At 43.3% G+C, this 24,696-nt stretch overlaps 2 protein-coding genes across 3 annotated transcripts in view; one reads left to right on the forward strand and one right to left on the reverse strand.

The window, feature by feature from the left end:
• Nucleotides 1-1,609: 1,609 nt before the first annotated feature.
• Nucleotides 1,610-5,965, reverse strand: ORMDL2 (ORMDL sphingolipid biosynthesis regulator 2). The gene is made up of 4 exons (XM_081850020.1): nucleotides 5,818-5,965; nucleotides 3,726-3,900; nucleotides 2,527-2,678; nucleotides 1,610-2,420 (listed from the first exon to the last, which is right to left on the reverse strand). Exons 2-4 carry the CDS (start codon nucleotides 3,897-3,899, stop codon nucleotides 2,285-2,287), a joined length of 462 nt encoding a protein of 153 aa, XP_081706146.1. The 5' UTR covers nucleotide 3,900; nucleotides 5,818-5,965; the 3' UTR covers nucleotides 1,610-2,284.
• A 133-nt stretch (nucleotides 5,966-6,098) lies between these two features.
• SARNP (SAP domain containing ribonucleoprotein) overlaps nucleotides 6,099-24,696 on the forward strand; it is a 56,199-nt gene continuing 37,601 nt past the window's right edge. For both annotated transcript variants that reach the window (XM_081849966.1, XM_081849967.1), the window contains exons 1-5: nucleotides 6,099-6,255; nucleotides 10,104-10,203; nucleotides 17,410-17,456; nucleotides 19,152-19,219; nucleotides 23,289-23,340. In XM_081849966.1, coding sequence (XP_081706092.1) covers nucleotides 6,220-6,255; nucleotides 10,104-10,203; nucleotides 17,410-17,456; nucleotides 19,152-19,219; nucleotides 23,289-23,340 — 303 coding nt within the window. In that variant the 5' untranslated portion in view covers nucleotides 6,099-6,219. The remainder of the gene's footprint in view (nucleotides 6,256-10,103; nucleotides 10,204-17,409; nucleotides 17,457-19,151; nucleotides 19,220-23,288; nucleotides 23,341-24,696) is intronic.

Here is a 24,696-nt window from a genome sequence, read left to right on the forward strand (position 1 = left end):
CCCTTGTACGTGGCATGTTTTCTACCAGGTGGTAGCTTTGAAATGTTTTTAATTTACCTTCAAAGTTGCGAAAGAACTGGCTCCCAGTTTTGCTTCTCTCTAAGGTTTTTTAAAGGAAGAAATAAAACCCTAAAATGCATTTAAAGTAATTGGGTCTTGGTTTAAATTTGACTGTGCTTGTATGTGATGGAGTGACAGTCTCATGTCAATCGGTTGTCAGGGTGTACCAAATCCACATTCTCAGTAGATGGGTGGAGATCTCATCTTGGTGAGTCCAACCATAAGAGTCCTTCTACACATGTGATATCTAAGATTTGCAGCTTCTGTGTGCGCCTGTGTCCCCTTTCCCCATGCTTTCTTGTTCTGCCATTAATCTTGTGACCACAGGTGTGGCTCAAGGTATTTTGGGGAGTGGGAACCATCTTAAAAGCAAGTTTTGTTTATTATTGATATTGCCTAGCCTCCAAAATCCTGCCTATGTTTGGCCTCCTGAAACAAAAACCAATATCTGGGCCGCAGGCTGTAGGATATATGGAAACATGTAAACTTTTGGAGTTACTCTTAAACTAGGGCTGATTTGACTATGAGGAAGGTGTGAAGAATTAGCATTGCTGCAACTATATGGTGTGCATACTCCAGCTGCAGCCTTCTGTGTAGCAGAAAATAGGCAGCTTGGTGCAGTTTCACCAGCCACACAATACTCCCCATTCTTCACAAGAAAAATCTAGCAAGGCAGAGCCATTAATGCAATGGTTTTGTCGTCACTTGGAAGGAAATCTATAGTCCATCCCAGGGGTTAGCAACCTTTTTCAGCCATGGGCCAGTCCACCGTCCCTCAGACCATGTGGTGGGCCAGACTATATATTTTTTGGGGGGGGGGGAATGAACGAATTCCTATGCCCCACAAATAACCTGGAGATGCATTTTAAATAAAAGCACACATTCTACTCATGTAAAAACAGCAGGCAGGCCCCACAAATAATCCAGAGATGCGTTTTAAATAAAAGGGCACATTCTACTCATGTAAAAACACGCCAATTCCCGGACCATCCGCGGGCCGGACTGAGAAGGCGATTGGGCCGCATCCGGCCCCCGGGCCTTAGGTTGCCTGTCCCTGGTCCATCCCAATACTAGCATCTCTCCACTGCTGGGAGAAGAATGTTTTTAGAAATTAAATGCAAGTTGTTAACAGGCCCCCTTTTCAGATGTTAACATTCACTACCGTGTACCGTGTACACCAAGTTGTCTTGGTTGCGTTCAACCCCTTGTTGAATGCATCAATACTGTGCCAGTGACTCAACAGCTCCCTGAGCGGGGGCGGGGGGCAGTCACAAAAGGCAAATTTGGCAAGGCTAAAAGACAGGCTTTCTGTATTTGAAATCCACATTGCCTGGATTGCTGCCTATCTGGACCACCCTCGTTTGAGAACGGGGAGCTTTTAGCTTTGTGTTTCTGATCAACCACAGTATTTTTGTGTTAAAACAGAAAGGTCGGTCTCCCCCAGCCCTAGAGGCACTCTAGGAAAATAAAGATGGCACCGGAGGCCTACACCGTGCTATGCAGGCATCCAGCCTCTCCGATAAGAGATTAGGTGGACAGAAGCAGAATGGAACATTGACAAAAGCTGTATTTTTAATTGACTGCTGCACTACTAGCACGGTCTTGCATTTCTCCTTTATAACCAGAAGGATTAGAAACCTCTTTTGAAAACAGAAGCCAGGTTATGTGGTGGACTCAAGGATTTGCACTTGAGTGGTAATGAACCAAAAAAAGGGAACCATGGAGCAGAATCATGAACTACAGTCATCGCAGCATGACAGTTCACTTTTTTTCATAAGAGTTCCCAGGCCCTCCCGCCCTGAAAACCACAACCCCATGAACACTTTTGTGTGACAGAATTCTATAAAAAACAGAAAGGTTTACACAGAACAGCTGTATCTCCCAGAAGCTCATCTCAGGCACCCATTACAAACAGCTCAAGTAGAAGTCTTGCAGGGGATGTCCTGGAGATTTCATGCCCTCCTAAGAATTCAGTCTTTTGCACCAGAAGAGGTGCCGGTCTAATTGTAGACTAGCCGCATGGAGAATGGGTTCTATCCCGTGGCAAGAAACAAAACTCAATACTGCTTAGCTTTGTTTGACAGCTGACGCTCTCCCTGCTAGCCCACCCCACAAGTTAATGTGTGGTTCTCTAGAGCTTCAGATGATGTGATTGCAGCATTGTCATCAGGATTTTGCAGTTAAGAGCTGTTTCTTTCGGGAAGAGTCAATATTCCGACTGCTTTCAGTACTTGTTGATACCAAAGATGCGCACGCCATGGAACTGGGGTAGTTTGGGCAAGAGGACGCTCAGCAAGGAGGTAGTGTTGATTATGAAGTGCACAGGGTCATATTTGGTATAAAAGCTGGTCAAGATGTAGCTAATGGGAAATAAACATGCGGTTTTTAGCTGCATGAAAAGAGTTAAAGCTTTGCTGCTTAAGTAAAAGACAAAGCAGTGCAAACGAAGCCATTCCTGGTACTTACAGGACAATTGGGGAGATGCTTAGGAATTTGCGAGAGGACGTCCACTGTATGCCATAGTCAATCTGCTCCCAGTGTGTGAGGAGGCGATCCTTGCCCTGGTCTGGTGTTTCAAAGGGGGTTCCTTTCACTGTGTGTAGGAGCCAATACATTGCCTGGTGGGGGGTGGGGTGGAAAATAAGTGAATTAAGATTGTGGCCTTTCTTCTCTCTCCCTAGGACAGCAGGAAAGAGGACATCAGCTCAGATTCTTGTGCAGCTCAGATTAAAAGGAATAGTTGAGGAATTTCCATACAGTGGTACCTTGGTTTAAGAACAGCTTAGTTTATGAACAACTCAGATTAAGAATGCTGCAAACCCAGAAGTAGGTGTTTTGGTTTGTCAACTTTGCCTTGGAAGCAGGATATGTTTTGCTTCCTGTTGAGTGTGTTCCATTTGTAAATTGAATCCCCCACTGCTACGGGAAAGCACGCCTTGGTTTAAGAATGCTTTGGTTTAAGAACAGACTTCTGGAACGGATTAACTTCGTAAACCAAGGTATCACTGTATTGGTATTGGTCCAAACATAAGCTGCATCCTTAAAATGGGATCACTTCAATGATGCAAGAGCACAATAACAGGTCACACAACAAGTCACTTTATACAAGCCAGCTTTGGAGGGCAAAAGCGAGGCCTATATTCAGGCCTATACGGAAGAAGGTTTGACGTACAATGACGACAAGTTTTACTGCACAGATATCCCATGATCTGTGATAACAATCAAGACTACTCTGCTTGTGGAAAAGAGAAACGGCACATACAATCCTTAGGATGTGTAGCAGGGATAGGGAATATTTTTTCAGCCTGAAGGCTGTCAGGGACTGCGTTGCAGGGGTGTGGAGACGACAACACACAAAATGGGCAGGGAAGCCATGGTTGTAATTCTTACCTTTGTACACCAAGCTACACAAACATTCATTTCTTACCCTGATCCAAGCAAGCAAGGATCCCTATCAGAATACACATTCCACCCAGGCAATAACAGTCAAGAAGGGCGTGAAACAGAGTCACTGAAGGGTGTGTCTGGGAAGGTGTTATAACACAAAGAGTCCCCAGAGTTTGAGGTCCACCACCACCAACCCAGAGAATGCATTAAAGGCTCAGGTGCAAAAAAATAGCCTTAAAGAACTTAAGTTCACGAGCTGATAAAAAGTTATAACCTACCAAGTTATGGATGACATTGGTCAGGGTCCAAACCACAGGAACGCTAAAGAAGGGGATGCTGAGAAGAATGATGTGGAGGAGAACCACCGAGATGCTATAAGCCAGCCAAATGCCTTTGCTGTTCATCACTCGGGTGTTGGGATTCACCTCACTGTGGGCCACGCCAACATTCATGCTGAAGAGGAAAAACAATATGCTGGATGCAGAGATACTGTACAGGGGTACCTCGGGTTACATACAGTTCAGGTTACATACGCTTCAGGTTACAGACTCCGCTAACCCAGAAACAGTATCTCGGGTTAAGAACTTTGCTTCAGGATGAGAACAGAAATTGTGCTCCGGCAGCGTGGCGGCAGCAGGAAGCCCCATTGGCTAAAGTGGTACTTCAGGTTAAGAACAGTTTCAGGTTAAGAACGGACCTCCGGAACGAATTAAGTATGTAACCAGAGGTACCACTGTACATTATATATTATTTCATTTGAATCTGTAAAATAGAAAATGCAGAAATACACACACACAGAGTTGTTTCACATACCACATTGCCATCAACTACAAAAAAGTGTTTCTTTCAAGCCTAATTTTGGGGAGCTGGAGAGAAAAGCAGCTAAGGAAAGCCTCTTTGGGCGCATGCGAGCCCACAGGTGCCACACTGGCAGCCATGGTGTAAAACAGTAGGGCATTTTATGCTTATTCCTATTTCCTGCTTCTTCCGTTTTTTAGCAGCCAAGGAACCTGCCTCATTAGTCCTGTGGCGGAGTTCTTGCTGGGCAAGGCAAGAAGGTCCCTGGTCCTGCCCCAGACACCTCCAAGAAGGGCCCCACCCACTTGTCTGGATCCTTGACTACCATAGCCTTGGCCCTGTATACCTGAAGGAGCATCTGCACACACACCCATCATTCAGCCCAGACAGGGAGTTCCACCTACGAGGAGCTCCTGGCAGTGCCCTCACTGAGAGAAGCGAGGTTACAGGGAACCAACAAGAGCGCCTTCTAGGGAGTGGCACCCCAGCTCCTGCCAACCTAGCAGTTCGAAAACACACCAATGCAAGTAAATAAACAGGTTCCGCTGCGGTGGGAAGATAAACGGCGTTTCCGTGCACTCTGGCTTTTGTGATGGTGTCCCGTTGCATCAGAAGTGGTTTAGTCATGCTGGCCACATGACCTGGAAAGCTGTGTGCCGGCTCCCTGGGCCTGAAAAGTGAGATGAGCGGCGCAACCCCATAGTCGCCTTTCACTGGACTTAACCTTCCAGGGGTCCTTTACTTTTTTACCTTCCTACGGAAGGCCCTATAAATCACTATACAGTGGTACCTCGGGTTAAGTACTTAATTTGTTCCGGAGGTTTGTTCTTAACCTGAAACTGTTCTTAACCTGAAGCACCACTTTAGCTAATGGGGCCTCCCACTGCTGCTGTACGATTTCTATTCTCATCCTGAAGCAAAGTTTTTAACCTGAGGTACTACTTCTGGGTTAGCGGAGTCTGTAACCTGAAGCGTCTGTAACCCGAGGTACCACTGTACAACCTTTGACAGACATCTGTATTAGGAGGTTCTTAATGCTTGATGTTTTATTATGCTTCTATATATGCTGGAGACCGCCCAGAGTGGCTGGGGCGACTCAGTCAGATGGGCTGGGTACAATTAAATTAAATCAAATAATAATAATAATAAATAATAATAAATTAATAATAATAATAATAATAATAATAATAATAATAATAATAATAATAATAATAAATAATAATAATAATAATTAGTGCAGAGCCGACACTAAGCTCACGTGGGCCGGTGCTCCGACTCAGGACAAATAATAATAATAATAATAATAATAATAATAATAATAATAATTAGTGCAGAGCCGACACTAAGCTCACGTGGGCCGGTGCTCCGACTCAGGACAAATAATAATAATAATAATAATAATAATTATTATTATTATTATTATTATTATTATTATTATTATTAGTGCAGAGCCGACACTAAGCTCACGTGGGCCGGTGCTCCGACTCAGGACAAGGCGGCTCCCTGCGAAGCCCCCGTTTATCACCAGGAAGGCCACCCAGGACCCACAACGGAGACCTATAGGAGACCTACGCGGCTGGTTCCGCGGCGGCGGCGGCGGCGGCTCTTCAAAGCGAGGGAGCGACAAAGCGAGGAACCCGAAAGCGGCACTTCTTCCTGCTTCTGCTTCCGCAGGCAGGCGGTCTCCAGGAAACGATTCCTCGTCCCCGCCCCCCACGGCTAATCAGCCAATAGGGCAGGCGCTCCGGCCCCACCCCATTGGCTATTCCCTACCGCCGCTCTTCGCCTCTCTCCCCGTTTCCCGGTTTTAAAAAAAACCACACGAGCCAATGAGCGAGGCGAATGTTAGGGAAGCGTCAAAGTTCAAGGGAAAGCGAGGCCCGGATTGGGCGGCAGGGCCTGAGCGGGCACGCACGGTTTGCCGTCGGGGCGCGAGGGAGGAGGCCGCTGAGGGAGGGGAAAAGCGAAGGGAAGATGGCGGCGGAAACAGTGGAGCTGCACAAGTTGAAGGTACCGAGGCCGGGTCTGAGCGGGTGGGGCGGACTCCTCATACTCTGAGGGAACAGCGCTTGGCGTTCTCCTTCTCCTCCTTCGCCTCATTCCAGGCTGGCGGCGGCGGCGGCAACTCTGAGGGAAAAATCCTGAGGGAGCTGCCTTTCCCCCCTCAGGCTCCGTGTGGGGCTTTGCGCCGTCAGACCAACCGGGCCGCCGAGTTCTCGCGAGGGCGGGAAAAGAGTCGCGGCGGTTCCCGTAGCTCCGCGCTCCCCTCTGAGGCCGGCTGGACCTGCGGGCATCGCGCCCTACCTGCAGGAAGGGGCAGCGCTCTCCTCGCCCACGTTGGTTGGCGGAAGCCGCGTAGCCCGAGCTGAACGCCCTGGTGGATCAGGCGAGGGGATCTGTCTAGCCCAGCATCCTGTTCTCGCACAACTACCAGCCAAGATGCCTGTGGGATATAGGAGCGCGAGAGAAAACTCTCCCCTCCCGTGGTTCCCAGCAATGGTGGTCGGAAGCATTGCTGCCTCAAATTGTGGAGTAAAGGAGCAAACTCTTCGGTCTCCCCCCCCAATTTTTTTTGAGAGTGCCTGGAGGGATAGATAGATAGATATATACATACAGTGGTACTTCGGGTTACATACGCTTGAGGTAGCATAATGCTTCAGGTTACAGACTCCGCTAACCCAGAAATAGTACCTCGGGTTAAGAACTTTGCTTCAGGATGAGAACAGAAATCGTGCTCCGGCGGCGCGGCAGCAACAGGAAGCCCCATTAGCTAAAGTGGTGCTTCAGGTTAAGAACAGTTTCAGGTTAAGAATGGACCTCCAGAACAAATTAAGTACTTAACCTGAGGTACCACTGTATACCTCACACACACAAGTATACATAGATAGATAGATACACACACACACACACACACACTCTTATATACATACACACATAAATATATAGACATATATACACACAAACAAACAAACATGTATATATACGTACACATATATACAGGATGCGGGTGGCGTTGTGGTCTAAACCACTGAGCCTTGGGCTTGCCGATCAAAAGGTTGGCAGTCTGAATCCCCGCGACAGGGTGAGCTCCCGTTGCCCTCTCCCAGCTCCTGCCAACCTAGCAGTTCGAAAGCACACCAAAAAGTGCAAGTAGATAAATAGGTACCACTCCGGCAGGTAATGGCGTTTCCACGCACTGCTCTGGTGTCATTGTTCCGTTGCACCAGAAGTGGCTTAGTCATGCTGGCCACATGACCCGGAAAAACTGTGCGGAGCGGACAAACACTGCCTCCCTCGGCCTGTAAAGCAAGATGAGCACTGCAACTCAGAGTCGTTCACAATTGGACTTAACCGTCAGGGGTCCCTTTACCTTTTACCTCGGTTTTTGAATGTCTCCGTTGACGAACATTCGGTTTTCGAATGCCATAAACCCAGAAGTAAATGCTTCAGTTTTTGAACATGCCTCGGAAGTCGAACATGCCACGCGGCTTCCGCTGAGTCCTGCCTGTTGGCTATTGAGTTTTCAGTTTTTGAACATTTCAGAACTCAAACAGCTGGGGACCTGGGTGCCCGAGCACCCACAAAATTCCCCATGAAGGGGGCTGGTCACCCTCAAATTTTGGTGCTAGGGCCATGCACGCTGTATGGCACCCACAGTCACAGGACCAAACTGGCACTCCACATGGCCATTGCCATTCACATTGTGCGGGTGACCCCCATTATAATTGATTATGCGCAACTTACTTGCCCCACCCCCAAATATTTTATTCAAGTTGGCACCTCTGCTGTGGAGGTAGAGCATATCTATAATGGCTAGTAGCCATTGATAGTCGTCTCCTCCTCGGATTTGTGTAATCTTTCAGTAAAAGTTGGAAGCATATCATTGTTGATTTACTTCAGTTAGTAAGTCATTTGGAATGAATAGTTCTCAAAGTGGCTGATAGCTAATTCTTAACAATTCAGTACAAAGCAGTGCTCTCTCATTTTAGTAGTGGAGGATGTTATGTTAACCTAGTAAACCATTGAGCCTCTTGGGCTTGCCAGTTGGAAAGTTGGAAAGTTGGCGGTTCAAATCTCCATGACGGAGTGAGTTCCTGTTGCTCTGTCCCAGCTCCTGCCAGTCTAGCATTTTGAAAGCACATGAGTGCAAGTAGATAAACAGATACCACTGCGGCAGGAAGGTAAACTGCATTTCTGCGCACTCTGGTTTCTGTCACGGTGTTCCGTTGCACCAGAATCAGTTTAGGCATGCTGGCCACATGACCCGGAAAGCTGTCTGTGGACAAATGCCGGTTCCCTCAGGCTGAAAGCGAGATGAGTAAAAAAATTATTAAAAAAAATAAATAATAAAAAAAGAAAGCGAGATGAGTGCTGCAAAGCCCATAGTCACCATTGACAAGACTTAACCACCCAGGGGTCCTTTACCTTACCTGCCTTCCATAGGTTATTGGACGACAGCTCCTCTGTCATCCCTGACCACTAGCCATGCTTGCTGGGGCTAATGGAAGTTGTAACCCAGCAACATTTGAAGGGGTACCAGGCGAGGGTCTACGTTAACTCTTCCCCAGCTCTCTGGCGGCGAGTCTAGCAGGAAATGGCCCTGTCACAATAGCACTCCAAATAAGAAACTGGGGGGAGGAAGTCAGCCACAAGCAGGCATTTGTATAAAAATGTGTATTCCTGTGGAATTACGTAATGAAAGTTGAATGTGTTTGAATGAAAGTCTCAACCTGGACCAGTAGAACACTTCATTTTACAAATGATCTTTTAAAAGCCTATTTCTTCTCTTCTTTAGTTACTCAGTGAAGCATGAGCCTCTCTAGGATTAAGGCTGCAAACCTTTGCCCACTTATATAGGAATCAGTACAACCTGAATATAGTGGAACTTGCTTTGATAAATCCACTTTATACAATTCAGTCCTATTTCCCTCTCAGTTTGCATGCTGAACTTTCTGTCATTGCTGCCCCTGGTTCTGAGCAACCAGTATTGCCCTCCCACTTTCTAGGTTGATGCTTCCTGCCAAAAAATGTCTGTGTAAAGTTGCAGAGATAAATGTGGGGAACCAGGAACTTCACAGTATGAAATAAATGTTTCCCCTTGTATGCTTGTTATTATTCATTCAAAGCATCCCCACCTCAGCCAGAAAAGTTCCCAGGGCAGCTTATATAAGATCATGATTATATACTTCCCATGTTTATATACTTCATAAATTATTGAAGCAATCTGAAAACCTTGTGGCCCCTTGGTAGGCCCTTATGAGCACCATGACTCCTGGTGATGGCAGCTGTGGTGTGGAAGGTAGGCACACAGCCCAAAAGGATGTAATAACACAGTAAAACTACAAATTTATAGAAGATGTGGTGGAGCAGCATAGAATTGTGATGGTTGCCACCAGTAATGTTACTTTTGCACAACGTTGGAGCAGTCGGAGGTGCAGTGGGTAACTTAGTGAGATCTCATTTTCCCAGGAGCAAAATATTACTATGTGCATTTAGAGAGAAGTCTTCCTTGAGGAAAACTAGTCTCATGAATAAAGTTCTAAGGTGTCTAGGTCAATTAAAGCTTAACTTCATAAGTCAACTTTATTAACTATTGTGAGACTGAGAGTCTTCTATTTTTGGTCTTGTTTTTACTGCAGATTCCTACATACTTTCTTTACAAATGTTATAAAATGAGTGTTGAAAAAAATCTAAATAAACCCTGTGTCCTTATTAAAATACACAGCCGTAGCTTGTTCAAAACCTTTCACCACTTAATATCTATCCATGATGATTATTGCATTTTTGTACATGTTTCCTTCCTAATCTGTAGGAAGCCACACTTTCTTTATTAAGGCAAAGTCTCTTCTACTTTACAGCTAGCTGAGCTGAAGCAGGAATGTTTAGCCCGAGGTCTGGAGGCAAAAGGAAACAAACAGGATCTCATCAATAGACTTCAGGCCTATCTTGAGCAGCATGGTAGGTTCCTACACTGTATTCTTTCTACACTCTACCAAGATCCTTCTAACAAGATAGAGCAGAGTCCAGCAGAGGTTACCTTAAATATTTAAACAAATGTGTTGCTTTGTGGATGTTCATTGTGAAACTGTTTACAGTCAAAGGTTCCCTGTACTTCAGTTTATTAATTGCTCTTCATATAAAGTTCTGAAATGATTAAGCAAGACAGGCCACTTTCTAATGTCATGCTAAACCATGGTTTAATGTTAAGTGAACAAGCCTCTGGCTCAAGTGCTCGCCTCTCTGTTTCTGGCATGGCCAAGAGGAGGAGTTGGAAGTTTTTGCTTACATTTTTCATTAATTGCGTTTTTGCATTTTGTTCAATCTCATGGATGCGTTTTTGGCAGGACCCTCACAATTCCCTTCAGAATCTTTGCCAGTGACAGATACAAGGAAAAGAAACGTGAGCTGGCATGGTGTAGTGGTTAAGAGCGGTAGTCTCGTAATCTGGGGAACCGGGTTCACGTCTCTGCTCCTCCACATGCAGCTGCTGGGTGACCTGGGCTAGTCACATTTCTTTGAAGTCTCTCAGCCCCACTCACCTCACAGAGTGTTTGTTGTGGGGGAGGAAGGGAAAGGAGAATGTTAGCCGCTTTGAGACTCCTTCGGGTAGTGATAAAGCGGGATATCAAATCCAAACTCCTCCTCTTCTTCTTCTTCTTCTTCTCTCGTACCAGCAGTGGTCAGGAGAAATGTTTCTAGAACTAAGAGAGATGGGTTCAAACCCTCCACCCCAACTACGTGTTCACAGGTTTTATTTTCAGTAAAAGGCACAACTGACATGGATAAATACTCATACTGTTGAAGACACTGTTTTAGAACAGAAACCTTTTGGAATGTAAGGATAAAGTGCATGTCTGCAAAGGAAGCAACTACTAATACAAAACGCTTTATCATGGTGGTCAATAACATTGCATTGAAAGCAGAAAAGGGGGATTTGAATTCTGCTCCAGGCAGATACTGGAATCCACTCTAGCCCAAAGTACACTACTGCTGTTGTATGCCACACAGGTCTACCCACTAATTTCCTGGTGGCCTGGGCAGCACAGCCACAATGCTGGGCTTGTGACCGTCTACTAGTCCAGGTAGGAAACTTCTGTGATTCATTTCAGAGCTCAACCTCCTGGCTCCTCAGTCTTGTTTCCTGCCAAGCTCAGCAGATGTCCTCTGTCTTCTTAGACCTTAACATTTTTCTTGGCTTTTTTTTTTTTCCTTTTTTCCAGGAATTTAAATTTGCGCATATTACAATCACAAAAATGCAAGTATAATATAACAGATCCAAGAAAATAATTTGAGGAACATATTACTGAAAATATTAATGCCAGCAATTAAAAACAGGAGACTAGTTAGGAAGGCAGTTGGATCACTAGAGGACCAAGGAATTAAAGTTTTATTAAAGGATAAGGTGGCTGCTGAAAAACTGACAAATTATGTAGCTGATGAAGATGTAGAACAGAGGCCCAAGCCTAACATGACGCACTGAATTTGTATTCCATAGGTAAAACCATGCTCAAGATAGCTTACAGCATGAACAAAACAAAAAAATTCCTTCCAGTAGCACCTTAAAGACCATGGTCTTTAAGGAATTTTTTTGTTTTGACTATGGCAGACCAACACGGCTACCTATCTGTAATTACAGCATGAAAACTTACATAATTACAAACATAACAAAAGTAGTCAAATAAAACACATCAAAAAGTTCACAACCATAATTGCACAATTTCCACATAAATAATTATAAGATCTAAAAATTAAAATACAAAAAATTAATATTAACAACAGTAACAACAAAAACCCAGCAACTGACCCCACCCTGCCAAACAATACCCCCCAGAAATCCATTCAGAAGCCTCAGCTTTTGTAGCTGTAGTTGGTCAGGACCCTGCTGTCCCAAGCCAGGTGGAAAAGACTAACAAGGCAGGGAGCAGGTCTTCCAGGACTCACAGCCAAGATGTTTGAAGTCTTTTAAAATCACCCTCTATATAAGAGAACTGAAAAACATTGAAAGTAACCACCATTATTTTTTTTTAAAGGCATTTCAGAGTGGTTAACTTAAATGTTTGTTCTGATAAATTGGTGGGAAGTGTTTGAAGACAGAGGTCCCCTGGCTGTGCCGGGACGATATGGGATTAGGGGGCCAACTCCCATCTCTTGTGGGGGCGCAATTAGTGCCAGTGCCTTCTGTCAAGAGTTTGGGTGTAATCCTCGATGCCTCCCTTTCTATGGAGGTGCAGGTTGCAGCTACAACAAAGGTGGCATTTTTCCATCTTCACCGTGCTAAGCAGTTGGTCCCTTACCTCTCTCGCCCTGATCTCACCACTGTGATCCATGCAATGGTCACCTCCAGGCTTCATTATTGTAACTCACTCTATGCGAGGCTGCCTTTGAAATTGCCGCAGAAACTAGCGGGTGCAAAATGCCGTGGTGAGACTCCTTATGGGGTCTTCACCGTGGGATCACATTCATCCACTGCTATACCAGCTACACTGGCTCCCAGTGGAGTACAGGATCAGGTTTAAGGTGCTGGTTTTAACCTTTAAAGCCCTATACGGCCTAGGACCCTCGTACCTATGGGACCGCTTCTCCTGATACGCCCCACGGAGGGCCTTATGGTCTGCAAATAATAACACCTTGGAGATCCCAAGCCTCAGAGAAATTAGGCTGGCCTCAACCAGGGCCAGGGCCTTTTCGGCCTTGGCCCCGACCTGGTGGAATGCTCTGCCACAAGAGATCAGGGCCCTGCAGGATTTGACATCTTTCCGCAGGGCCTGCAAGACCGAGTTCCGCCAGGCCTTTGGTCAGGACTCAGCCTGACTATCCTTTTCTTTTTGTATAAGAACTAATATGAAAGAGGCCTCCCAGCATTCTCACAGGCCCATCCATTTAAGATCAGTGTAAACAGTTGAGCTGATGAGCACTTACTGTTCCCAACCATAGCCCTGCAGAAAGCCATCTAATTAGACTTTAATTTGATTTGACCTGTTTTTAGGAGGTAATTTAATTATTGTTTGATTTTATACTAATGTTATACAGTGGACGCTCAGGCTGCAAACGTGATCCGTGCGGGATGCACGTTCGCAACCCGCAGCAGCACGTCTGCGCACGCGCAGGTTGCGATTCGGCACTTCTGCGCATGCGCAAAGTGCGATTTAGCGCTTCTGCGCATGTGTGACTGCCGAAACCCGGAAGTAACCCATTCCGGTACTTCCAGGTTTCAGTGGTCCGTAACCTGAAAAAACACAACCTGAAGCGTCTGTAACCCGAGGTATGACTGTATATCTGACGGTAGCCACCCTGAGCCCGACTTTGGTCGGGGAGGGTGGGATATAAATAAAAGTTTTTATTTATTTATTTGTATGTTTGTTTATGATGATGTTGTTGTTGTTGTTGTTGTTGTTGTTGTTGTTGTTACTTGGTCACTTCACTGCTCACCCCTAATTCCAGGTCATTTATGAACAAATTAAAAAGCACCAATCCCAACACAGATCCTTGGGGGATCCCACTTCTTATACTCCATTGTGAGAGCTAGCTTTTCCATTCTAGGAATAGTTATGAAAGGGATAAAAAAAAAAGTATTCATGCAAATCTGTGGTGGAGCCACACAGGTATGGTCTCCACTTCTCAAAAAAGATACTGTAGAACTAGAAGAGTAGTAGAAAAGGACAATGAAGAAGAAGAGGAGTTTGGATTTGATATCCTGCTTTATCACTACCCAAAGGAGTCTCAAAGCGGCTAACATTCTCCTTTCCCTTCCTCCCCCACAACAAACACTCTGTGAGGTGAGTGGGGCTGAGAGACTTCAGAGCAGTGTGACTGGCCCAAGGTCACCCAGCAGCTGCATGTGGAGGAGCGGAGACACGAACCCGGTTCACCAGATTACGGGTCTACTGCTCTTAACCACTACAGCACACTGGCTCTTAACCACTACAGCACAATGAAAATTATCAGGGAGCTGGTGTAACTCCCCTATGTGGAAAGGCTATAATGTTCGGGGCTGTTTCGTTTAGAATAATGAGTAAGGGGAGACAAGACAGAGGGATATAAAATTATGTATGGTGTAAAGCAGGGGTGGGCAAATATCAAGAGACTGCGATCTACTCACGGAGTTATAAACTGGCAGTGATCTACCCACTTTTGGTGGGTTCAGGTCAAAGTTGTTCAGCTTTTTTTAGAAGAAGAAGAAGAAGAAGAAGAAGAAGAAGAAGAGGAGGAGTTTGGATTTGATATCCCGCCTTTCACTCCCTTTAAGGAGTCTCAAAGCGGCTAACATTCTCCTTTCCCTTCCTCCCCCACAACAGACACTCTGTGAGGTGAGTGGGGCTGAGAGACTTCAAAGAAGTGTGACTAGCCCAAGGTCACCCAGCAGCTGCATGTGGAGGAGTGGAGACGCGAACCCGATTCCCCAGATTACGAGACTACTGCTCTTAACCACTACACCACACTGGCTCTCTTTAGGAAGGAAAGCCTTGTTTTTTGGGGTTCAGGTCAAAGTTGTTCAGCTTTTTTTAGGGAGTAGGAAAGCCTCATTTTTTGGGGGGTGCAGGGCAAAAATGTTGAGCCAGTGATCTACCAGTGATCTACCTCAGACATCCAGTGATCTACCGGTAGATCATGATCTACCTGTTGGACGTGCCTGGTGTAAAGAAATTGGATGGATAAAAACCTTTCTCCCTCGATATATCTGAATCATAAAATTGTAGAGTTGGGAGCTCAAATGTCATCTAGTCAAACTCTCACAATGCAGGAATTTCTGTTAGATCGTACATAACATATCCTTTTCACATGTACAGTGGTACCTCTGGATGCGAACGAGATCCGTTCCGGAGCCCCATTCGCATCCTGAGTAAAACGTAAGACGCGACTGTGCAGGTCGCATTTTGCCGCTTCCGCGCATGCATGTGGCATCATTTTGAGTGTCTGTGCATGCGCAAGTGGTGAAACCCGGAAGTAACGCACTCCATTACGTCTGGGTCGCTGCGGAGCGTAACTTGAAAATGCTCAACCTGAAGCACATTTAACCCGAGGTATGACTGTACTAGAATCATAAAATCATAGACTTGTAGAGTTGGATTGCACCATGAGGGTCATATAGTCCAACCCCTTGCAATGCAGGAGTCTTTTGCCCAACATGGGGCTCGAACCCACAACTGGCTGAGCTATCCCAGCAAAACTACTGGCAATCCACGTATCCCCTATCTTATATTCATGCAGCTGGATATTCCTGCCTAAGTGTAGAAATTTACATTTGTTCCTATTGAAATTACTTTGGTTAGTTTTGGCCCAGTTCTCCAATCTGTTAAGGTCATCTTGAATCTTAATTCTGTCTTCAGTGGCATTGGCTACCCCTCCCAGTTTCGTGTCTCTGCAAATTTGATGAGCGTCCCCTCAAAACCTTCATCCAGGTCGTTTAGAAATATGTTGAACAACAACGTCCAATGAGGGTGAATGGTGGGAAATTCAAGACAAAAGGAAATACACCTCTGCACATGCCAGCACATTTTCAGTTCATGACACGGCTGGTATCCTGCCTCTGTCCCTTCCCTCCATACTCTCAGCTCCATAATACTTCTAGTCAGTGCTTTTTTTTCTGGGTGGACGCAGGGGGATACGTACCCCTAAACATTTTGTGAATCTAAGTTTGGCCTCGTTGAGGGGCAGTATTTCAATATGAGTAGGAAAATGAGAGTACCCCTAAACATTTTTTTAAAGAAAAAAAGTGCTGCCTCTAGTGCTATACAATGCTTTATAGCAGGCATGTCCAACTCCCAAGAGACTGTGATCTACTCCCAGTATAAAAAAACTGGCAGTGATTACCCATTGTCATTGGAGGGAGGAGGAGCATGGGTGGGGTGGGTGGATTGCCCAGAGCTATTGAACTTTTTTTAGGAGGGAAGTGCCCAGAGTTGTTTTGGGGGGGATTGCACAGAGTTTTTAAGCTCTCCCCCCAAACTTTTTGCACATGATAAGCATCCCGTGATCTACCAGGATCAGCCAGGGATCTACCGGTAGATCATGCTCTACTGGTTGGACATCCCTGCTTTATAGTAATCCAGATGGGAAACTCTCAGAACATGGATCATCACTATGGCTAGGCAAACTTTGTCCATGGACAGTTGCAGCGGGCAAACTAGCCAAAGCTGCCAAAAGACCCTGTGAGCCACTGAGACCACCTGGGCCACAAGTGACAATGCTAGATCAAGGAATATCCCCAAGCTGCGTTACTGCTTTTTCAAGGAGTGTGTAGCCTCATCCAGAACAGAATAATCACCAGTGTCGCTTGTGTTTGCCATTGATTTTCTGATGCCTTTCCATAGAGTGTCACTTTGTCTCTCCTTGTGGAGGTGGTGAGACACTACTAGTCTAGGAGAGAAAATTCGAGTACAGATGAGTGCAGCCTCACACCCTTCTTCTCTTCTGCCTTGCAGCCTAAATTAAAGATTGGTTTACAGCGTGTTCCTTCAATGAGAATCACTTCTAAATTTACTTTTTTAGGATTGCAATGGAGCGGAGAACCTCCAACCTCCTATGGGATGAAGTTTGACCTGTAAGGCCATTTCCCCCAAACTCTGCCCACTGATGATGTCAGCTAGGGCAGGGCTTCTTGCGTGTTCAGTGAAAGCAAGCAGACCTGAGTTTATTCTTCATCGCTGTGCAATGCAGGCATCAGCTGTAAGAGGGACTTCTCTGTCACACAGCGATAAAGAAACAGGCACTTGTACAGTACTGTACTTTACTGTACCCTAATACACCAGTGTGGTGTAGTGGTTAAACCCAGTGGACTCGTAATCTGGTGAACTGGGTTCGATTCCCCGCTGCTCCACATGCAGCTGCTGGGTGACCTTGGGCTAGTCACTCTTCTTTGAAGTCTCTCAGCCCCACTCACCTCACAGAGTGTCTGTTGTGGGGGAGGAAGGGAAAGGAGAATGTTAGCCGCTTTGAGACTCCTTAAAGGGAGTGAAAGGCGGGATATTAGCCTTAGGATAGTGATAAAGCGGGATATCAAATCCAAACTCTTCTTCTAACTTTGAGGTTGTTTTGGTTATTTTAATTTAATAATATGAAACTAAAATAGAAGCTTTTGTCTTGATGGAGACTACCAAGATCTTTGTACACACAACATGTAAAATATACTTTAGTAATTTTTCATTTCCCCTTGATTTCTTGTAGCTGAGGAGGAGGCAAATGAAGAGGATGTCTTAGGAGAAGAAACAGAGGTAAATTATAGTTCAGTGTAAGACAGTTATTTAATTATGTAGTTCATGTAACTTGTATTATGTTCCATCCTGATCTTGGCTGCTCTTTATCTTTTTGTTTTTGGTAATAGGATGCATAGCGATAAGGATCCATGTCACAAGTGTATTTGAACTGTTCATCATTTGAACTAGTTTAATTGAAAGCTCTTTTGGGTAAATGTCTTTAGTAGGCAATTGTTTATAAAATATATAATTAGGAATATATCCAGCACTGATGTTAAATGATGCTCGTGATTAGGAAGCCATAGAGAATATATTGATTGTAGAATTGGAGATGTGCAACTGTGTTCATTTGAGATTTTTGAATGAAGTGTCTGGTAACCAGCTACAAATCTTTAATAAAATATGTACTTTTTGTCACTTGTAGATCTAGAACTAGAAGGGTGACATGTAAGGTCTTTTGCATCCACTACAGTTTTCTGAGGTGGAAGAGAGCAGCTTGTTTTCAAGTGATTTTGCTGAGATGGTTTATATGTGAAGAGCGAGCAAGGCTGTTGCAGGGCGGAGGGGGTTTGCTGAAATGCTCAGTGATTCTAAGTAATGTATATTCTGTGCTACAGTTTCCTGTACTGCAAATGTACACATTAAACGGTGGTTGAGTTTGAATTTATCATTCTTCATACAACTGTTTTTACTATTTGTGGTTACTAAAATATTGCTTTGCTAAGAAATTAGTTTTTAGCAAGATGCATAAAATGGGAAACCTGGGTTTGTATTTTATTAACTTTAAGGTTAACTGAAGTTATAAAATAGTCAAGGAATTGAATGTTTGTTTATTACCACTGTGTACCAGTATTAGTGTGGGAGTGCACACTGAAATTACTCAGGGTTTCTTTCATGATTACAAAGCTTGTATTTAATTAAGGTTGCAAAAAACTGAATCCAGCCTGCCAATAGTCTGAAAGAGAATGAATTTTAAGTAGTATTTCTAAGTTCAAGCAACACTGAGTAATAACATTTCTGATTCCAGTTCTAGATTAGTTTTTTGTTTTGTTTTGTCTTGTTTTTAGAATGTAGACTGCTTAGTGAGTTATTTGTGAATCTTTTTTTTTTAAAAAAACAACAACCCATAAAGTGCAATGTAATCTTGCGTGTCCCAGTTGCTTCACAAAAATTCAAATTATTTGGACGATCAGGCTTATATATACAGTAAACATGATTGCTGTTCATGCTGACATAAAATAATGTACATCTGAATAACTGGACATTTTTCAGCATTGGGGCTTTGGAACACATTTGTGCTCAGAAACATTGATGGTTTACATTAGTCCAATAAATAAACTATGATGCCCATAACATAATTTGGACTTCACCCAAAGAGTATTACATTCAGTTCTGAATTTAACTGTCTAAAAGGCATAAGAACCACCCCCTAACTGTTTACACAAATAAGTACAGTTGCACTTGTAACTTTTACAATTGTGCTCCACTGATGCGCAAAATCGTCGCGGCCTGTATGTAAATTTGCCCACAAGACTTTGCAAGGTTGAGATTCTATTCATGTTTAAGGTCCCATTGAACTCTGGTTCCTATGTCCAATAAGATTTGCATTGTATCAGATGGTTATCTGCAGTTCTCATTAACATCTTTTGTGAGGCTTATATTCATTTTGTTCTCTAGGTTTACCTCTCTCCTTGTTGACTGTTTATGTTGCAGGAGGAAGAACAGAAGCCCACAGATGCTCCTATCAAAGAGGAAGTAGCTATTGAGAAATCAACTGAAGTGTAATTATCTGCCCTTCATAAGCTAGAACGTATTGGTCAAACATTAATGTGTTTGTTTACCTTCAGTATTTGTGTGCCACCTGACCACTGAGACTTTGACATTGTATGCATCTGTAACTCTATAGATGAATGGATGACTAGTGGTGGCTAGAGATTACATGTTGAATACTTTGGCTTTTTTGGAACTCACAAACCAGAAGGCTAGCTAAAAGTTAAAATTAAATATAGACCCGTTTGGAGTTGACAAAGTCCCATATTCTTTTATAGAACATCCAAGTTATTGGACATCTTTGCATGTAGGGATTTACTCTATCATCCTTGAGCCAAATGTCTATGGCAATCCAACCTCAAAATCTCTTAAGGCTATATATATTTTGAACTTAATAAAGAAGTAAGAATTTTTCACCAATATAATAAAAATGTTGCACCATGGAAAGCTACATTTTGTAACCTAAGCAGTTTTACCATATCTCTCCCCCCACCCCCGGCATTACCTCCCTAGTCTCTTGTCAGTATATTGTCTTTCTCTCTCTCTCTCTCTCTCTCTTTCTCTCTCTTAACAGAGAATCTCACATTCGGTTCTTGTTAGCCTTTGTAGGTGTAAGAAGAATTGTTAGAGCCATCTTGGCGTTAGTAAAGACAAAGCAAAAGTACACAGTTTAGCTTGCAAAGCTCATTCTCATTCCACATCAAGGAATAGGCAAGTTGTAAAAAAGAAAAGGGCCACCTGTGTCAACGACATGCTTTAAAGGCTAAAATAGAGAAGCAAATTGCCCATTTGTCCCTTGTGCCATTCATCAGCTAAACATTTGAAGGGGTATGCAGCCTACTCCTGACCCTCGTGCACACAAACTGTGCAGGGAAAAGAGGTCAAGGAGGGTGAACTACCACCGCCCCTAGCAATTACGCTGCATCTCCTAACGGATTGCCTCACATTTTGAGATGCGTGGTTTTAAGATAGATAAAATGTAGCAGGCCTGTGTGTTTCATGAGCAGATCCCATATCCTTGCTCTTCTAGCTGCTTTCAGCTTCCTTATCAGACTGAACCAGATGCACAAGGATTTCTTGATATAGTAATTGCATGCAGTGGCCTGAATTACCTGAGGGCACAGTTTTCACATTCGCTAGGTGTATTTCTTTATTAATTGTTTGGAATATTTTCACTTTGCTTTTCATCCCCATAGCGCTCTCAGGGCAGCTTACAGGGAAAAGATGATAAAACAACTTATTGAACCAGCAAAATCCTTTGTAACAAAAGTATTTTGTTCTCAATTATTAGAAGGTAATTAGAATAAAGTACTCTAATTGTCCCAATTCATATTTAGACCTTTTTCTGGCTAATTCTTCCAGCTGTAGAAATTAGGTACATTTTTATCATTTTTATCAGATGGCAAAATAGAGCTGAGGAGAAGACAAGTGATTGTTTGGGAGAATAAGGTGCTGCTACCATAATTTGCATTATGGCGTTCCCTGTTCTGTTTTATGTATACGTTGTGCCTTTCTTGGCAGCAAAGTCATTGGAATGTAGAAGCACTGAATTCAGTGGGGCTCACCCACAGATAACAGGTTAGGATTGTAGTCTTAGTAGCTTGAATATTTTATGCCAGTGGCGTTTGTGCATAATGTGAAAGGGTGAGTACAATTCTAAGGGAATAAGTTCTTAGTTCAAGTTATGGCTGTATTCATGGTGCAATGAGAAAAAATTATCTGGATCATTGCCTTCATTTTCTGTGCAAATATATGTGAAAATTCCCATTGAATGAAAATTACAAGCTTGAGTTTCTAACCATCATTCCCATAGATACCAGTAAGGTGTTGCTATCTGCTCTATATTTATTGGGATTTTTTATTTGAATGACTGTTGTTGCAGTATATTCGTACATAACCCTGATCTACTAGCAATTAGTAGCTACCAAAAAAGCATACAATTTGACCAAATCCTATGCTGTACAGCTGAATTTTCAGCCTGGAGACCACGATTATGTGAATTTTAGTGTAGTGGCTGTTCCTAGGCAGCAGGGGGTGCCCTTTCTCCGCATCACAAACAGAAGGCAGCAAACAGTGCTGCAGGGGTAACAAGTCCCTGGTTCCTGTTCTGAATTGCTTCCTGTGAAAAAGTCATTAAACCATTACTACCTTTCAGGGCATAAAATAGAAAAACTGTCCAGGAATCCTGAACAAAAGCCATCCATTTCTCTAAATGGGAGACCTTAATGAGTCAGGCTATGACCCACTGTTTTATGGGAGCTGTTTGGAGGAGGAGGATGCTGTTTCATTTAGCCTGGGAACTTCCGAACTTTGCATCTTCTTCCTTTGTTTTCTTTTGCAAACCTCAACCCTGTTTTCAGAGCATAAACTTCCAAGCACGCCCACTCCATTATATTTTTGTTTGAGTTGTTTACTGGCTCCCATTGCACATTGTTAAAGAAGTGTGTGTTTGAAATGGAGCTATAGCTGACCTGGCCAAAAGTCAACCATAGCTGTCCCATGAACTACAACACAGCAGTCCCTTTGTGAATATGTGGTCATAAAAGAATAAAGATCTGACGGCATATAGCATAAGCTTGAGGTTTCTGGTTGGGGTTGACTGTTCATCGTAAGTGGTTTATACCAGTTATACTATGCGAATGATTACATGCTAAATAGGACCTCATTTATCTAACTGGTGTAGAACGCATCTAACTATTTGAAAATGTAATTCGAACTTCAGATAAAGAGTCCAGTTTACATTGGCATGTGAGAGAGACAGTGAGTCTGGAGTTCTGTAATATCTATTGGTTCGTCATCTTCATACTTTGCCTATTCCCTTTATTCTTCCTATCCTTTCAAGTTGAACGGCATCTGTTTCATACAGAGTTGAAGATAATTTCATTCTTTTCAAGGTTGTACAGATAATTGGGGTTTACACAGAGGCTAAATATGAGGATTGTCACCATACAAGCAGAAAGTGACTACCAAGCTCCACATTTGTTCCATTGGTCCTGCACCTTGCTAGAGCAGAGATGGAACCCATGAGTTGATTAAAGGTTTGCCCTTATCAAGACAGCATACTTTCCTTTATACAGTCAAAGGTTCTCTTTATAATATATATCCATGCATACATTAATTGATTCATGGAGTACTATGTGAACTGCAGACTCGTTCAGTTTCAGCACGTGCTGTTACTGTTGCCTGTCTCTTCCTGGTTAGAAACTATATAGTCTGTAAGCAATCATGTTTCTTGTTGGTTTCTGAGCATGTACAAAATCTAAATTAACAAACTGGCTGACCATCCACCAGGCCATTAGGCACACAGATCCCATTTAGTGATTTCATCTTTTATTCCATCTTCAAATCTAATTTTTTACAATGTATTTTGTATCATTTTCCTGTTACTTAGGTCTCATTCAATATATATGTATGTTTCTACATATATTTTACAAATTCCAAAATAACTTGTTATCATATCAGTTAATGCAATATGCAACTTTCCCTAATCTTACCTTCAATTGATACTACATTTTCCAGGGTTTCTTTGCCAATGTAATTTCTTACTAAATCCCTACATTTATCTTAAAGAAAATATTGTTTATGACCACATAAAATTAATTCCGAGGAAGTTTGGATTTCATAATCAATTATCTCTTATTCCACCACCCCACCCCACCCATTTTTTAAATTTTATTAATCAGTACCACCAGATGCTGATTTTTAATGTCTCCTTATCCTGGTATTGCCAGTATTTCGCTGAATTGTGTCATTATAGCTTCCTATTTTTTAAAGCGGTATATTATTGAAGTAGAACACCTCTTATTAAAATAGTGTTTACTGAGCATTTTTCAAATATAAATTATTGTTACACTGACAACAGCTTTAGGGAAAGGTGCTACTGGAAGGAATTTTTTTATTTAGCTTTAGGGAAGACAGGACAGACTTCTGGAGCTCAAACAGAAACTGCAGTCATAGTCAAATGTTCTTCAAAAACCACTTGCAGGAAATAGTTCAGGCTTGGCTACAGATTAAATTGTTGAAAATAGACACAGTTGATATGTTATTTATGCTTCAGTCTGTCAATTTATCTTCCTCTAGAGGTGCAGAGAAGAAGGTGGTGAAAATTGCCTCAGAAATTCCACAAACGGAGGTAAGGTTTTCTCTTTTTTCAATTATTTTCATCTGAGTTTAACAACTAGGCTCCCACATTTGGAAATAGTGTTCTGTCTCCACCATAATTTTAGCACATGTAGCTCAGATTCGGCCAGTGTTTTATAGCGTATGTTACTGAGTTTTTCTGTTTCTAGTCTGCTGTTGGTCTGCTATTACCAGGTTGTTCACCTTCCTCTCTCATCTGCTTTTGGGCAATAGAAAGAGATATTGGGAGCATCTGCTTCCCATTGTAAACAAACCACAGTTCTCACAAAGCATCGTTTAAACAAAACACAGTTCCTGGAGTTCAGCCATCATGGAGAATGTTGGCTTGTTTACTGTGGAAAGATGGGGAACGGGGACTGCTTGAGCCATTTTACATAGCAGGAAGCAATATCCCCCCCATTTCCTCTGAACTGCTTCTGTATAATAAAGTCATAGGTACATTCACATTAACACTAAGCCATATATTAGTGCTATGTAGTTGAGCCCAAGTATGTTTCTCTCCTCCCCCTGCTTTTACATGACAAGGAGGAGGACTTCAGCAAAGTTTAGCTTTACTTTTAAAGAACCTGGCTTAATATTACATTTGAACCAGGGATTCTTATTTGAAACAGACTCTTGTCAGTTCTTAACCAGCTTCAGACCATAGGCTATGAAGTTGGTTTGTTCAACTAACTGTTTAGCTTAAACCAGGGTTCTTGGTTCAAATGTAATGTTAAAAAGTGAAATAAAGTCTGCTGAAGTCATCTTTCTGGCCATGAAGGAAGAGGAAAGGGTTGAGGGAAACGTGTAAACATTACACCATGCTTGGGTTTATACAGGCTAAGCCATGGTCCAGCACAGCAGTAGCCAACACTGTGCCTGCCAGAAATTGTGAACTGCAACTCTGATCAATCCTGGCACTATATTGGCTACCCCTTGTGCTGCGCTATCAGAGAGTTGGAAGGAGGGACTTTGATCACTGCAGATGGTGACAGCAGTCACGAAATTAAAAGACACCTGCTTCTTGGGAGAAGAGCAATGACAAACTTAGACAGCATCTTAAAAAGCAGAGACATCGCCAACAAAGGTCCATATAGTTAAAGCTATGGTTTTCCCAGTAGTGATGTATGGAAGTGAGACCTGGACCATAAAGAAGGCTGATCGCCGAAGAATTGATGCTTTTGAATTATGGTGCTGGAGGAGACTTTTGAGAGTCCCATGGACTGCAAGAAGATCAAACCTATCCATTCTGAAGGAAATCAGCCCTGAGTGCTCACTGGAAGGACAGATCGTGAAGCTGAGGCTCCAATACTTTAGCCACCTCGTGAGAAGAGAAGACTCCTTGGAAAAGACCCTGATGTTGTGAAAG

Source organism: Podarcis erhardii (genome assembly GCF_964252035.2).
Source record: "Podarcis erhardii genome assembly, chromosome: 2".
NCBI lineage: Eukaryota > Metazoa > Chordata > Lepidosauria > Squamata > Lacertidae > Podarcis > Podarcis erhardii.

Excerpts from the sequence above, each read along its gene's own strand:
- ORMDL2 (XM_081850020.1), bottom strand. The coding sequence starts at position 3,899 with ATGAATGTTGGCGTGGCCCACAGTGAGGTGAATCCCAACACCCGAGTG. Across the intron at positions 2,679-3,725 it reads CCAATGTCATCCATAACTTG|GCAATGTATTGGCTCCTACA; the intron begins GTAGGTTATAAC and ends ACCCCCCACCAG. Across the intron at positions 2,421-2,526 it reads AGCATCTCCCCAATTGTCCT|CTACATCTTGACCAGCTTTT; the intron begins GTAAGTACCAGG and ends ATTTCCCATTAG.